Source organism: Dendropsophus ebraccatus, chromosome 4 (assembly GCF_027789765.1).
Source record: "Dendropsophus ebraccatus isolate aDenEbr1 chromosome 4, aDenEbr1.pat, whole genome shotgun sequence".
Lineage (NCBI taxonomy): Eukaryota > Metazoa > Chordata > Amphibia > Anura > Hylidae > Dendropsophus > Dendropsophus ebraccatus.
In genome coordinates, this window is record NC_091457.1 from 40,653,701 (window position 1) to 40,669,845 (window position 16,145).

General features: G+C 40.1%; 1 protein-coding gene across 1 annotated transcript in view; it reads left to right on the plus strand.

Moving 5' to 3' along the window:
* Nucleotides 1-1,810: 1,810 nt before the first annotated feature.
* Nucleotides 1,811-16,145, plus strand: part of LOC138789271 (mucin-5AC-like) — a 35,556-nt gene continuing 21,221 nt past the window's right edge. The window contains exons 1-22 of the mRNA XM_069967874.1: nucleotides 1,811-1,886; nucleotides 3,749-4,010; nucleotides 4,095-4,209; nucleotides 5,522-5,609; nucleotides 6,780-6,886; nucleotides 7,293-7,506; nucleotides 7,623-7,748; nucleotides 7,905-8,022; nucleotides 8,111-8,249; nucleotides 8,790-8,900; nucleotides 9,075-9,144; nucleotides 9,569-9,706; nucleotides 10,111-10,275; nucleotides 10,396-10,490; nucleotides 10,634-10,760; nucleotides 11,432-11,687; nucleotides 11,892-11,944; nucleotides 13,082-13,182; nucleotides 13,339-13,490; nucleotides 14,531-14,669; nucleotides 15,439-15,549; nucleotides 15,935-16,114. Of these exons, the coding sequence (XP_069823975.1) occupies nucleotides 1,811-1,886; nucleotides 3,749-4,010; nucleotides 4,095-4,209; nucleotides 5,522-5,609; nucleotides 6,780-6,886; nucleotides 7,293-7,506; nucleotides 7,623-7,748; nucleotides 7,905-8,022; nucleotides 8,111-8,249; nucleotides 8,790-8,900; nucleotides 9,075-9,144; nucleotides 9,569-9,706; nucleotides 10,111-10,275; nucleotides 10,396-10,490; nucleotides 10,634-10,760; nucleotides 11,432-11,687; nucleotides 11,892-11,944; nucleotides 13,082-13,182; nucleotides 13,339-13,490; nucleotides 14,531-14,669; nucleotides 15,439-15,549; nucleotides 15,935-16,114 (2,943 nt within the window). The remainder of the gene's footprint in view (nucleotides 1,887-3,748; nucleotides 4,011-4,094; nucleotides 4,210-5,521; nucleotides 5,610-6,779; nucleotides 6,887-7,292; nucleotides 7,507-7,622; nucleotides 7,749-7,904; nucleotides 8,023-8,110; nucleotides 8,250-8,789; nucleotides 8,901-9,074; nucleotides 9,145-9,568; nucleotides 9,707-10,110; nucleotides 10,276-10,395; nucleotides 10,491-10,633; nucleotides 10,761-11,431; nucleotides 11,688-11,891; nucleotides 11,945-13,081; nucleotides 13,183-13,338; nucleotides 13,491-14,530; nucleotides 14,670-15,438; nucleotides 15,550-15,934; nucleotides 16,115-16,145) is intronic.

The window sequence follows — 16,145 nt, forward strand, 5'->3', positions numbered from 1 at the left end:
GAATGTAAGTCCCAGCCCTGCTGCAGGTATACTGACACAATCTAAAAGCATGGATCTATGATGCTTTCAGTTTAGGTTATTAGATCTATGGCAAGGTAGGATCATGTGTCTCCAAAACAGAAACAAACATCTGTTTGTATTACACTTGTCTGAAACTGGCTTCAAATGGCCACTCTATGGAAATTTCTTTATCCGCTCCCAGTACAACAGCTCCTGCAGTTATATATAGACCCCCTGTGTGCTCCCCCAGTTATCTATAGCCCCCCCTGTGTGCTCCCCTAGAAGTTCATAGACCACTGTGTGCTGCCCCCAGTTGTATATAACCCTTGTAAGCCCCCCTCCCATATAGCAGGCATCCTTCAAAACAACCAAACTAACTAAGAAAAAAACCAAAACACTTATACTCACCTGGGCCAAGCGTCTCCCCTTCTCTACACTCTTGTGGCCACAGGCAGTGTTTTGCCTGCGGCCACTCTCCCCTTGCGTTTTTTAGCACTTGAGTGACGTCACTGGAGCGCCAACCCCGACCCAGGGTCAGCGCCGCAGTGACGTCACTCAAGCGCTGGGCAAGGGGAGATCTGCCTCTTGTGACTGCAGGCAAAACACTGCCTGCTGCCACAAGAATGACTGACAGGGCGGGAGCCAATGGCTGCATGTAACTATGAGCGCTTGTTACGAGCTCTCATAGTTACACTGTAGGACGGGCAGGGGGGCAGGATGGATGGGTGTGTAGATTATTTACTTACCCATCCAGACTGTGCCCCCTGTCGTTTGGCGCCCTAGGCCATTGCCTACCCCTGCCTACTCTTTGTTCCGGCCCTATCTCCTATGACTGGGTGCTTCTTTGTCTTGATAGAATACCACTTTTTGTCCCCATTGACGATCCACACAAGGGTTTGTGAGTAATTGAATGAGCTTGTAGAAGAGTTTGCATTCTCTCACAAATCTCTCACTGAAGTTGCAGCTAGGCCTTGGAAGAACTGTAGCTTGACTTTCTTTTACTCAGGCTTTTTGGTGACCTCTGCAATCAGTACTGGTTGACCCTAGGGACCCTGGTGCCTAAAGAGGCCTCACCATAGCCTACATAATAATTTAATATGTATAAGCTTTATCAGTATACATACACACGTTGTTATTATGAAATGTAAAGCAAATAGATCTATTCATTGTAAAGTCATCGGATACAATAGCATATGATGGTCAAGTGGACAGCCTAGAAACCAGTTATACATCTCCATAGATGTGATCACTTTCATCTATTGGGTGCACATTTACCAATAACCTAATCAATCAGAATTCATGTTATTTCTTTGGTGGGCTAATCTGTATGCAACAATATTAGATCCACTCAAACGCCAGGAAATCAGAAAAGCTATTGGCATTAGACATGAGGGAATGTTTGAACAGTAAAAAAATTAAGGATCCATATTAAGAAGATCTAAAAAGTATACCAAGGCACGTCTATACCCCAATAAACAAGAATATGAGGTACATGATGTACAGTGTTTCGTGACTAATTGCTCTGATGTAACAGGTGAGTTCAGATGGGAAATCCTATAATAGATGTGATGTAGGAGAAGCAGAAGATACTACAAGGGATAAGTGTAATCCCAAGTAATAACTGATCAGATCTATCATGAAAGTGTGGGTTTGACATTTTTCCTATGGTATAATTATGAGGATATGTACTAAGACCCCACTGGCCACTCCTACTAGGAAGGTAAAAGTAGCTGCCCTATATATAGGGCCAAACTGGACACCAACAGCCAGAAGACGGCTCAGTATACTGTACCTGCAGTCACTGAGCACCATGGGGACTATGGGTCCAGGTCTCTGGATCCTTTCTGCTCTTACTCTTAATTATGCCTTAGAACTACCAATTCGAGGTGAGAAAAATCTTTTAAATTCATACATCAAATCTAAATCTGAAGACATAGGTGTCCTCTATTAAGTATACTCTAGATAATTTGCATACTCCTGTTGTATCCAGATTTTTGTTGAGTTTTAATGTGTAGGGGTTTTATGGATGTTAAAATTGTATTGTGAATTTTTTTTATGTAGAGTAAATGTTTGAGACATTATGGCCTAGGGCACAGGTGTCAAACGTGTGGCCCTCCAGCTGTTGCAAGACTACAATTGCCATTATGTTGGCTTTGTCTATCCAGGTATCATAGAGTTGCAGTGTTGGAATAACTGGAAGGCCGCAACTGGAAGGCAGTGGGTGGGGGTGGGACGTCTGGGTAGCTGATAGACGATAGTGGCAGTCTGCTGCTCCTGTTACATGCTATGATGGCCAGAAGATCAGTGCTATGTTGTCGTTTTGATAGGTCATGTTTTAGGACAACGCTGAGCCCACATTGTGCATGTCAGCTGATTGTCTTTTAGTATGATCTACTACACCAAATGATTATTGTCCGAAACTGCTGGTAATCGGCCAAGTATAGCAAATAATCGTTTAGTGTAATAGGGCCCTTACATAGGTAATGCAAATTTTACAAAAAGAAGTGAGGGAAAGAGGTCCAAACGCCATAGCCTTCTTTACTTCTAAAAGATACAGAAAAAAAAAATGTGTCAGGTTCCTTTGTCCTCATCATGGGCTTTTCAGCATGAACAAGCTCCAGAATGGTGAACAAATCTTGTTTTTGTTACTGCTGTGGGTCAAAGTATCCATATCCATATCTTATGTTACATAGTTACTATGGTTGAAAAAAGACAAGAGTCTATCAGGTTAAACCTATAACCCTACTGTGTTGATCCAGAGCAAGGCAAAAATTGTCATGAGGTACTGTAGATGCCAAATGCCCCATAGCAGGGAGAAAAAGTTTTTTCCTGACTCCAGTATAGCATCAGAATAATCCCGGGATAAACCTTTTGTCACATAAAATCTAATGCCCATAACTGTTGTATTTATTGAGGAAAGCATCCAGACTTTGCTTAAACTTATTAAATGAATTAGCTGTGACAAAATCATGTGGCAGAGTTCTATAGCCTCACTGCTCTTACAGTAAAGAATCCCCGTCTGGGCTGATGGTGAAACCATCTTTACTGTAAATGTAGAGGATGCCCCCTTGTCATAGTTACAGGCCTAGGTGTAAAAAAATCTTTCTAGAAAGATCTATATACTGTCCGTTGGTGCTAGACACCTATAACTGTGGAGATGCAAGAATCAAGCTACAGAGCCTAGCTGACTTATTTGAACAAGCACAGAAGTATGTATTGTAACTCACAGACAAGTTGGCTGAATAAAGTGAGTTGTCATCTATTTTCCTTCCCGATTATTGGCACAGTAACCGGCCGGATGAACATGACTTCTTTCAAATTGGAATGCGGGCACATTCAGGTGTGCCTGCACTCCAGTTATCCAAAGGAGACAATGTAAAGTATGGCTGGAGCCGCGCTTTACATTGTCTGCACAGTCAATTTTGTGCGGCCGCTATTCAATGAATAGTGGCTACACAAAATTGACAAAATTTGTGGATGGTCGATGCTAGAAGCAATAAAAGCTCCACATATTTTGTACAGCTTTGTATTACTGGTAAATTCATATGTTATGTGAACTGCTAAAGACAATTGAATATGTGGCCAGTTTTGAGTATAACCATGATAACCACTACTTTATTATTACTGGACTAACAACTTTGCATTGTCAATGCGTCTTTTTTCTTAGTTCATATACTGTATATGAAATATGTTTATGCCTGATATTATTTCTCCTGAGATCTTATATTGGACAATTATATCACTTCAGTGTTGAACCCTGCACACAATGACCAAGTCTGCAGCACCTGGGGAAATTTCCACTATAAGACTTTCGATGGAGAAATTTACCAGTTCCCTGGACCATGTAACTACGTCTTTGCTTCCAACTGTAAAAACACCTACGAAGATTTTAATATCCAGATACGGCACTCAGTTGGCTCAGAAAAGCCAGTTCTGTCCAAAGTTGTTATAAAGATAGAAGGGCTGGTCATTGAGATGACGAAAAGAGAAATCACTGTTGGGGGAGAAACGTAAGTGTGTAGTTACAGAATACAATGTAATTATGACACAGGCCTAAAGATAAAACAGAGAGACTAAAATGTCTTCATTTTCAGGATTTCTTTTCCATACAACCAATTTGGCGTCCATATACAGCAGAGCAGTGTCTATGTGAAAGTAACAGCAAAGATTGGGTTGACTCTTTTGTGGAACAATGAAGATGCCCTGATGGTATGATATGAATTATTTTTCTTTATTTGTATATGTCAGTGTTTGAATTGGTTATATCTTGCTATCACTTATGGGGACTTGCATGATAATCACCAAGTTTCAACCAAGGGTGGGTAGAAGATGTAATGAGTTTGGGTAAGGGCCCCTCTATTTTAGGCTGCCTTCACACGTTTAATGTTCTTTGTGGTCCGTGATTGTGGTCTGCTAGCTACCTTCGTGATACATGCAAAACCATCCAAATTGTTATCCATTTTGAATCCGTTTTACATCCGTGTCCATATTTTTCACATATCTATTTAAAGCATTTTAAGGCCTCGTTCACATGTTGTAAGACTGCACTACCGGCCGGATGAACATGACTTCTTTCAAATTGGAATGCGGGCACATTCAGGTGTGCCCGCACTCCAGTTATCCAAAGGAGACAATGTAAAGTATGGCTGGAGCCGCGCTTTACATTGTCTGCACAGTCAATTTTGTGCGGCCGCTATTCAATGAATAGTGGCTGCACAAAATTGACAAAATTTGTGCCGCATGGAATCCCGGCCAGAGTGATAGTAATGAAAGTGATTGGCCGCTGTCATTAAATAACGGCTGTTGTTTCAAACCTTCAACAATGGCCGTTGTTTAATGAATATATACTTTGTGTGAACTTAAACTAAATTACATTGATTACATCAAGTCTGTGTTTTTCTTGGACGAACACGGATGTCACATCCATGTACATCCATGAAAAACATAGATCTCAGTGATTCCTATGGGGAATCCGTTCCGTGCTATCGTTCAGAGTTATGACATGTCCTATTTTTAAACGGAATGGATTTTTAAATGGAATGAAAACGCTGAACATGTGAATAGCTTAATACAAAGCAATGGGCTATAAATTTGTTTGTGTGCACGGATCCGTGCGTACGGACAGCTTCACGGAACATGGGAATGCAGCCTTAGGCTCCCGATAGCAAGCTCTGATCCCTGTGGTCGGTGCTCGTTTATAGAGCCTTCAAATGGCTTATATAGACCAGCAGCAACCACATAAAAGATTGCTAGATAGTTTGTGCAGCCATTTAAACTCATGATTAGATGTAGATCCCTCTTTTCCATAGTGCGATGTGCGGCCAGTAAAGAGAATTTTATTGGTGTTACCAAGAAATACAATCAGCCGATAAACAAGCATCTTGTTCATCGAAAAGTAGTAACATTTCCCTCCTGATCCTGAGTGGCGATCAGACTGGATCAACATTTAAAGTAAAGCCCTTTTGTACAAAAAAATCAATGTAGGTTAATTGTAACATTAAATCAATAATTTCATTTTCAGCTTCAATTGTCCCCAAAATACATGAACACCACGTGTGGATTGTGTGGAAATATGAACGGGAAGCAGCATGACGAATTTCAGATTGAAGGTAAGTCAGATAGTTGACTCTGCACACTGTTTATATATGTATATGTACATGTACATGTAAATAGAGATAAAATATGCACAATAACATATGGAATTTTCATTGCACATGCACATTGCACATATATTTACATGTTTACAAAATATTGTACCATAGCTTCCAATTTTACAAATTTTGCAAAATTGTAGGTTACTGTGTATAGTTACAAAATGCTGGAAATGCCAGGGAAAAGCCATTCCATGCCAGTTTTACTTACCTGGTCTCTGAAGTTTTATAAATCGGTGGGGGTCTTTATATTAGATGCTTATGTGAAACCCACCAGATCTCATCAGGGACCAGATATATTTTAGAGTGGATGGTGTTTCAGAGGTCCATAGAGGTCTACATACCAGCTGCTGTTATGTAAACTCAGCTTGAAATGGCATAGGATGGCAGGCGTGTTTAACTTGAGTGACATGGGTCCCTTTCCTCCTGGCAACAGCATTATTTTCCGGGAGGTAACAAAATAAAAAGTAGGAGGGTCCAACAAAGCTATTTTAAGTTAAAGCATGATAAGATGTGCATAATAAGACCAATGGTCTGTTTTACACACTTTATGTAACTCCCATATAGGTAAATGGGAGGCACAGTGCAGTTTACTTAACTCCCATTATCCTTGTTGGGAGCTTTTCTCAATAATTGAGGGTCCCACCTCAGTCAAATGGGAATACCCCCATACGATAAAAATGTGTCATAATACTTATGAATCTGATACATTTAGAGAAAAGAGTTTTACAGTTTATTCAGGTTTATGAAAGCCAGTGACTGGAGAAGATGGATGTAGCTTAGGGCTGCCCCCAAAACATGGATACAGACTATGGCCGAGGGTTCAAGGTTTTGCAAACCCGAATTTGCTGTACATTTGTTTATGTAGATACATTACTTATTGATTTAAAGTGGTTATCCAGCGCTACAAAAACATGGCCACTTTTTCCCCTCTCTTGTCTCCAGATTTGGTGGGGTTTGGAACACAGTTGAAGTAAATGGAGCTTAATTGCAAACCACACCTGAACTGGAGACAAGAAAGGGGGAAAAGTGGCCATATTTTTGTAGCACTGGACAACCCCTTTAAGGATGTTATATTGTACTTGAGGTGTTCAGGGGGTTTAACAAATCATCTTCTCTTCTGTACAGATATGGTGCTGACTCCTGTACAGTTTGGTAACCTGCAGAAGTTGAATGGGCCCACAGAACAGTGTATGGATATTATTCCATCTGCCCCAAAGAACTGCAGTGACTTGGTAAATTTAAACTGATACTAAATTTTGTATTTTCTGTTTCATCTGTTCATTTGATCTATGGGGTCATCACTTGGGTACAAAGCACATTTTTCTTTCCCTGAAAGACCCAGTGCATTCGGGCATTGCATGGATGGTCTCTTAATTTTAGGGGCTGTAATCACGTAATGCATTGTTTCTCCTGTGATTTCACTGTAGCAGAACTGTACATTTGCTGTGAGGTTCTCTCACAGGTTACTGGTAATCACAGAGTTTTGTAAAAACTCTTTGTGCGTCATAACAAAGAGGAATTGTTTTTGCTATGCATAATCAAGTTCTATTTAATTATAGTACAAAGGGATAGCTTTTAGCTTACAATATGAAAATATTACTCTGTGAGTGACTGCCATTTTGAATTTTGCTCCCACAGAGGGCCGTATGTGTCAGCATGCTCTCCGTCCCTGCATTTGGCGACTGTGACACACGTCTCCCCCAGAAACCCTACATAGAAGCTTGTATGTCTGATCTTTGTAGCTGTCAATCTTCAAAGGATGCATCCTGTTTCTGTGACACGCTGGCTGAGTACTCCCGACAGTGTGCCCATGCTGGTGGAAGACCAAGCAACTGGAGAAACAAGTTGTGCGGTAAATACATTCTTCGAATGGCCAGATGGCCAATATGGACAGACATGGTAAAAGTTATCAGCCACCTTTTGTAAGAACTGCTCGCTCACATTTATCGGGTGCATTTTGATTTCCAGAGAGGACCTGCCCAATGAATCTGAAGTATGATGAGTGTGGTTCCCCCTGTACTGACACCTGTTCCAATTCTGAACGCACCCAAGTTTGTGAAGAACATTGTATAGATGGCTGCTTCTGTCCACCAGGTAAGCTATCTCCTAGAATATCTCTTATTTCCATAACATTGGGGGGGGGGATAATGTGTTTATGGAAGCCATAGTCATAGTCTCTTATGCTTGTAAATTTTTGGGACCACCTTAGTATGAGGGTTTACTCCATGTACATGACTGCGTTTCTTTCAGGAACGGTATTGGACGATGTTAACAAACAAGGCTGCATCCCACTTAGCAAGTGCTTCTGTACTTATAACAATAGGAAATATGCACCCGGAGAATCCTACAGCACCCATTGCCGCAACTGGTACAAAATCAAGATCAATTCAGCTTTTTATCATTAGTTATTCTGAACCATAAATATTCTGGTATTCATCACTTCTTCTCCATTTTAGCACCTGCCAAGGAGGGCAGTGGAAGTGTCGGGCTCTACCATGTGTTGGACACTGTTCTCTGGAGGGAGGGTCTCACATCTACAGCTATGATGGAGGTCACTATAACTTTCATGGAGACTGTTCTTATGTTTTCACAAAGGTATCTATAATATCCTTACAACTTCTGTTATGGTTTGATAGTGAGGTATTTAATTTTCCCTATAGTAAGGTTCGCAAGGATAATTTGACTTTTTTAATATTTTCCCCTTAAAGGAATTTTCCAAGATTAGAAAAGCATTGGTGCTTCCTACACCTGCTTATAAGTTGTGTCTAGTATTGCATCTCAACTCTATTGTAGTAACCTCTAAAAAGTTGTAGATATGAGTGGCACTGTTTTTGAAGAAAAGGGTTGTGGTTTTCTAACTATGAACAATCACTTTAAGTTGTAGGACAATGAATCTAACACTATTCCCAAACTTCCATTAAAACCAATGTCCCTTCTTTAGCACACAACTTGTGCCTTAAACTGGACCTACAGTAACTATTAAATATATCAGCTCTTGCAATTTCTTTTAGGACCCAAATAATAAAGACTAAACTGTTTAAGAACAAAACTGCTAGTATATACGGAACTAATAAAACACTCATAATTTTGCTTTAAGTATCTGGTTTTGGCCTAAATGAAATTTTGCCTTCTCAGGACTGTGTTCAACACATGTTTGTTGTACTTGTGGAGCTGAGAAAGTGTGGTGTCACTGATACAGAGACCTGCCTAAAAAGTGTTACCCTCTCCCTGGATAAAGGACTATCTGTGAGTATTGGCCAAAACAAGCTCTGTAAGAGATTCCCACCATGTGCCATTTATAATGCTTAGGACCATTTACACCCCTTTATGTGTAACCAGGATATCACTGTTAGCTTTAGTTCCTACCCTTTTTTTTATAATATAGCTCCAGCTTTTATCATTATGTGATTCTTTTTACAGATTCTCATAGTCAAATCTTCAGGGACTGTTCTCCTAAATGGAAATTTTGTCCGTGTTCCCCTTTTTACAGGTACAGTATACTTTCTGTAATCTGATGCTAATTTATGTCATTGGCCCCTATTTACAAAAAAAAAACAACTATTTCCTTTGGAGGAGCTGGGTATTGTCCATCATATACCAGTTTCTCCTGAAGCTTGGAAACTAAACATTGTCTTCAGGACATAGGCAAATGGGTGATTGACTTTTGGTACATTTTGGTATACTTTTGGTATATTTCATCTTACCTATAGAAAGATGCTACTCTTCATTGTCATCCTACCTGTGTTGAAGAGGAGATTGCTACAAGGTGTCAGCTAATTATTAGACCCTGTGGCCAGAATAAAAACTCCCAAATTTTAGGAATATTTTAAAATATATTTACCTGACTATGGCCCTCTTATATTGTGCATTGTTAATTTTGTTTTGTCACTTAAATCCTATATTTTATTTTGCAGAGAACATTGCTGTGCTCCAGCCATCCTCCCATTACTTGATTATCAAGACTTTCATTGGGATCCAGATCCAAATCCAGCTCAACCCTCTTATGCAGATCACTGTAAGCTTGGATCCCACGTATCGAGGAGATGCATGTGGTAAGCTACTGAATGATATCAGTTCCCAGCTACTCCCTCCTTATTAGCCACCTGTTGTCTGAAACTAATGTACAGTATATTCAGGTACCCCTCTTAGAAGGCCTTCTGTCATCTGCAACAAAACAATTGATTCTGGCAGGATTAACTATTGACTCCTCCTCTAAGGCAGATGTCAATGGTTGAGAAGGATTGGGCATATTAGATTTCAACTGTCCAACCCTTTCTTCCCTTTCCTTTGTATGGGTATCCACATACTGTATATGGCAAAGATAGCCATTTGGACAACATCTACATATGGCCAGCATTGATGTGGCAGTAGCTTGGTGGAAACCAGCACCCAACACATGGGTCCCATGTATGTTTCCTGAATAGATTAAGCAGGATTCTTATTTTCTGATCATTAGGTCTCTGTGGAGATTTTAACAACATCCGAACTGATGATTTCCGAGCATTCAGTGGTGTACTGGAAGGGACACCTTCGGTTTTTGCCAACACATGGAAAAGTCTGGCAAACTGCGATAATGTGAAGGACATTTATGACAATCCATGCTCACTTAGCGTAGAGAACGGTATGTAGACCAATATATTAATAGAAGTCATCTTATTCTCATTTCCAGATAGAAACATGCAGCATCATTATATATTTTATACATGTTTGTAACTTTGCACTGTCTTTTCGGTAACTGCAGAGAAATTTGCTCAGCACTGGTGTTCCCAGCTCTCGGACAGCAATGGAGCTTTTGCACCATGCCATGCTGCTGTGAATCCAGCGGTATATGAAAAGGTAGGAGATGTATATCGATTAAACTATTAACCGTTTTTTTTTGTTGTTTTTTTTTTTCAATTTACTCTAAGAATTTTGGAATTTTTTTTCAATCACAGACAATATAGTCAGATATTTTAAGTTTTATAAATTATTCCTCACAGAACTGTATGTATGACAGCTGCAACTATGAAAAGAGTGAGGACAGTGTATGTGCTGCATTATCAGCCTATGTGCGGGCCTGTGCTGCTGAAGGAGTCATCCTAAAAGGGTGGAGAGGTGTCATCTGTGGTAAGTATGGGACTACACTATACTGTTACCATCTTTGCTAAAAATTATAGGCAAAGCATTATAGAAGGTGAGCCACTATACCTAACACTGTAATAGTGGAATCATTTCATTAATACTGCAAGGCCCCATTCACACTGAGCAGACTGTCCCATTCAAAATGGCGGAATTCCGCAGCAGAGCTCTCCTCCACCGCCATGCTCAGTGTCCTTCAGTATCTCAATGGGAGAGTGCGTGCACCTCTGCTCCCGCCAATCTCTGCTCAAAGAATTGACATGTCAATTCTTTGAGCAGAGAGAAGAGGAAGCGGAGGCACGCACGCTCTCCCATTGAAATACTTCAGGACACTGAGCATGGCGGTGGAAGAGAGCTCTGCTGCGGAATTCCGCCATTTTTGCTCAGTGTAAATGGGGCACAATGGTAGGATTATATACATTTAAGGGGACATTTGTCATCCAAAAAAGTTGTATTTCTTGGCAAAAAATGGCCAGATGCATACAAATGTATTCACAAATGGCCATTTTGAATGTCGGGAAATTGTATTGAGCTTCATAACTCTACAGAGCAGACAGCTGTATAGGGATCTAGAATTCATATACCATTGTCTTTAGGAAAGCAACAAGAAAATAGGAAGCCATTTCTAACAGTAATGTCATCTTTATCTTAAATTCAAGATAAATATACAAAGAACTGTCCAAAGAACAGTACCTATCAGTACTCCATTAGCACCTGCCAGAAAAGTTGTCGCTCTCTGAGTGAACCCGACCCCAGCTGCAGCTTCAAGTTCCCTAACGTTGATGGCTGCGCTTGCCCCAATGGGACTTACCTTGATGACAGTGGAGCCTGTGTGTCTGATAAGGAATGCCCCTGTTACTACAAAGGATCCATAATGCCACCTGGAGAAGTCTTGTATGACAATGGGGCTATGTGGTAAGTAAAAGAGTCAGGACAGATGACTGATCACCAAGTTGTGTTGTAATTAATATGTACATGGGATTCCCATGACATTCCTGCTTTTTTCCCTGGTGTTTATGTAGCACTTTTCCCCCATTTGACTTCATTGGGATATTATATACTTATAAAACAGACTACAAAAAAGTCACAAAAATTATATGTATCTATTCTCCATTTCAGCTCATGCCAGAATGGCAGACTACACTGCGTTGGCAAAACACCAAGTATTGAAGGTAATTATAATTTTTTTCCAGTTTCTTGGTGGTTGCTTACTTAGTAGCAATAGACGACTCCTTAGTTCTTGACACACAGAGCAATGTTGCGATAATGTGAACTAAGGCTGGCAATACATAGTATATAGCTGTCAGACAGTCAACGGTATTCTGAATATTTGGTAATGCAGTCAACTCACTGTGTTAGTATACACCGTGTGGAGATATGCTCACTAGCGCTGTATACAAAAATATAAATGCTTCTAGGTGTGTATTCCCCCAATTATACAGATCATAAACTAAACATATAGATACACCCAGCGCAGATTATTAGTGGGTCAGTCAGAATAAGGAGGGTCAAGATTATATACAGTAGGTGACAAATACCTGTATAAACAAACAGCTTGAAAGGTGAATATAACACTTGCACAGATGCCAATATCTATGGAGTTCAGCCAAAGTCCACATCCAGCTTTTATGCAGTGTAGAGAAATTGATCATCATCTTCTGAACTAGGCAGATGCTCTGGCCGGTAGCACTGCACATAAGTTCACACAGTCCAGTTTTCTGTGGCAAAAATTGGATCAGTTGTCCGTGTACACTAACATGCATTAGATAACTTCTGGCTTGCACTAAGATCCATACTAAAGGAGAGTGATGTCACTCAGGATCCCACTTTTGCCACGGGAAAACTGGACTGTGTGAACTTATGTGCAGTGCTACCGGCCAGAGCATCTGTCTAGTTCAGAAGATTTCTCCCTGTTGATCAACTTCTCTACACTGCATAAAAGCTGGATGTGGCCTTCGGCTGAACTCCATTGATATTGGCATCTGTGCAAGTGTTATATTCACCTTTCAAGCTGGATTTCTATTCAGGTATTTGCCAGACACCTTTGCTAGTGGCTTGTCTTCCTGAAAGCAAATTAATCAGGCAAATTGAATGACAACATGCCCAACCATTCTCTTCCCCAAAATCGTCCATTAGGAGAGAGCTGGGAGGTGGATCTCACTAAAATCATTGGGTTTTGCCAGTTTGAATTTTACTAATGTGTGTGGCCAGCTTAAGAACATGAGTTTAAGGCTCTAGTGATGCCAGTGGCTACTACACTACTGGCACATGAAAGACTGTGTAGTCTCACATCAAATCTATTCTTTCAGTGTGCCCTGGAAACATGGTTTATTTTGACTGTGCCAGTGCTTCAAAGGGAGGAAAAGGGGCCGAGTGTCAGAAGACATGCCAAACTTTAGACTTGGAATGTGTAAGTAACTGATGTTTTATACAGTGAAGTAACAAGTAACCATGTATCATCATAGCAACATTTAGAATAGTCATTGCCCACTATAAACTTCTTTAGCAGAAGTCAGAACTTGATAATGTTACAATGTATATAGCCTGTTTTTTTTTGTGCCCACAGTTCAGTATTCAGTGTGCTTCAGGTTGTGTATGTCCAGATGGCCTTGTTCTCAGTAATAATGGCAGCTGTATTGCTGAAAAAGAATGTCCATGTGTCCACAATGGGGAAATTTACCAAAGTGGAGAAACTATCCAGCAAGATTGTAACACATGGTAAGGACATGCAGGACATGGGTTCAACATTTTGCATCTACAACTGACCACAGACAAAACAACTGACCACTGACAAAAGTGCGTTAATTATCATTGGTATTATTAGTTGCCATTCTGTGACACAGCTGTGACTTTTGAATTGGAATGTGGGCACATACAGGTGTGCCCGCGTTCCAATTCACCATAGCAGACAATGTAAAGTGTGGCCGGAGCCGCACTTTACATTGTCCGCACTGTCAGTTTTGTGCGGCCGTTATTCAATGAATAGTGGCTGCACAAAACTGACATGTCAGTTTTTTGTGCGGCTGTAAGGAAACCTGGCGAAGTATATAACGAAACAACACAGAAGTCAACATTTCTCCCATGTGAATGTTTGTAGGTGGTACTTAAAATAATATAGGTGGTACTAATAATATAATAATAATAAAATTGTAGGTGGTACTAATAATATAGGTATAATGTAAACATATAGGTGCGGGAAATGGACCATATTTAGTCAGTAGTTAACAATATTATGGGGCTGCTGCTTAAGATCTTTTTTATAGTATATACTTAATTAGCTTAGTTCAAACACATCCATCATATCTGCATATGCGATATACAAAGCAACCAAAAGGTGGAAGTAGAGATTTATTCAATCATTAATTTAAAAAAACAGAGAGATACTTGATGTTAAATACTTTGATGTAAAAAAAGACAAAAGTATTCTAGAAAGATTTCCTTACCGACTAAGCAGATTTATCATTCTTCAGGGTTTATTTGTAAATGTCTTTCATTTGTAAACTTGCCTGATGAGCCGACCTCTATATATATATATATATATATATATATATATATATATATATATATATACAGTTTTCCAGTTAGCCAATAAAGATATCAATCCTATAATGCTTTTGCTTTTTTTTGTCGCAAAAGTCACATAAAGTCACATAGATGATTTTTAAAAATATATTTTTCCAGCAGTAAGAACTCCAGTGCATTTTGTATATCATAATTTTACAAATGAATCATATTAAATATAATTTTTATCTTTTTAGCACTTGTAAAGGTAGAAAGTGGCAATGCACAAAGAAGGAATGTCACAAGACCTGTGTTGTATATGGTGAAGGACACTACGTAACCTTTGATGGCAAACGTTTTGAGTTTAGTGGAGACTGTGAATATACGCTAACCCAGGTACTGGAAAAGCATATTGTGCACCTCTAAAGCTTTTCAATGCACTTACTTGTAAGGGCCTATGTAGCATCATGTCAAATCTGTATATTTATTGCATTAGGCTATGTTCACACAACGTAAGTTCCATAGTAATCACGGCCGTTGTTGCAACGGAACTTACGTTGTGCTTAAGGCGGATGAAATCCCGGCTTGAGTGTATACACATAGGGGGAGATTTATCAAAGGGTGTAAAATGTCATTGAATAGCGTCCGCCGAAAACCCTGTCAGTTCACACAGTAGAGAGTGCGGCTCCGGCCGCACATTCCATTGTGTTTAGTGGGGAATTCTGATGTGGGCGTGCACGGATGCGCTCCGCATCTGAATTCAATTGCAGTGAAGATTATCTGTACCGGCCGGGATGATCTTTTCTGAGAACGTCCATTCTGTGACCCGGCCGGGTCACGGAAAGGCCAGTCTCTTACAACGTGTGAGCATGGCCTTAGCTGTTAAAAGTAACAGTGTCAAAGTTGGACACGGTAGTAGTAGCAGTTTCGTACCCAGTGTCGGACTGGCCCACCAGAGAAGCGGAGGATCCTCCGGTGGGCCCCCAGCTTTAGAACCTGCACTAACACTGACTGACATGTTGTTTCTCACTGGTTCTTCATTGGTGGGCCCCCAGGATTATTTCCTCTGGTGGGCCCCAGATGACCCAGTTCGACACTATTCGTACCTTAGAGCTGTTTTCTACCTTATTTTTTAATTAAGACACAAAAATGTGTTTTTCTATAGGACTATTGTTCATCCAACTCTGGAAATGGTTCATTCCGAGTCATCACTGAAAACATCCCATGTGGGACAACTGGAGCCACCTGTTCTAAAGCAATAAAGCTATTTCTTGGGGTGAGTCAAGTAATTATTTTATTGATTTATTTATTACCTTTTCATCCCAAAACCTTTTCTCACTAAACTTGTTTTAACAGCAAATCCCATACAATACAATCTTATGTGCTATTTTTACTTACCGTATTTTTCCGCGCATTAGGCGACTGGGCGTATAAGACGACCCCTGACTTTTAAGAAGATTGTTATGCTCGCCCGATTTGGTGGGGATGCCGCCTTTTTTGAGCTCCCCCACCATATGTGGCGACCATACCCGGCATATAAGACGACCACCGACTTCTAAGAAGATTTTTCAGGGTAAAAAGATGTCTTATATGCCGGAAAATATGGTACATTGTATTAAAAATATTTTAAAATACATTTTAACATATCTTGTTCTCATTAGAACTTTGAACTGAAACTGAGTGAAGGATCATATGAAGTAGTGGAAAGGGACATTGGCAGTGAAGTCCCCTACCAGGTTAGACAGATGGGCATTTACCTTGTGATCGAAGCCAAGAATGGATTGATTCTCATGTGGGACAAGAAAACTAGTATCTTAATAAAGCTTAGCCCTAAGTTCAAGGTAAGCAGTCTCTTATATTCCATCTATGTGT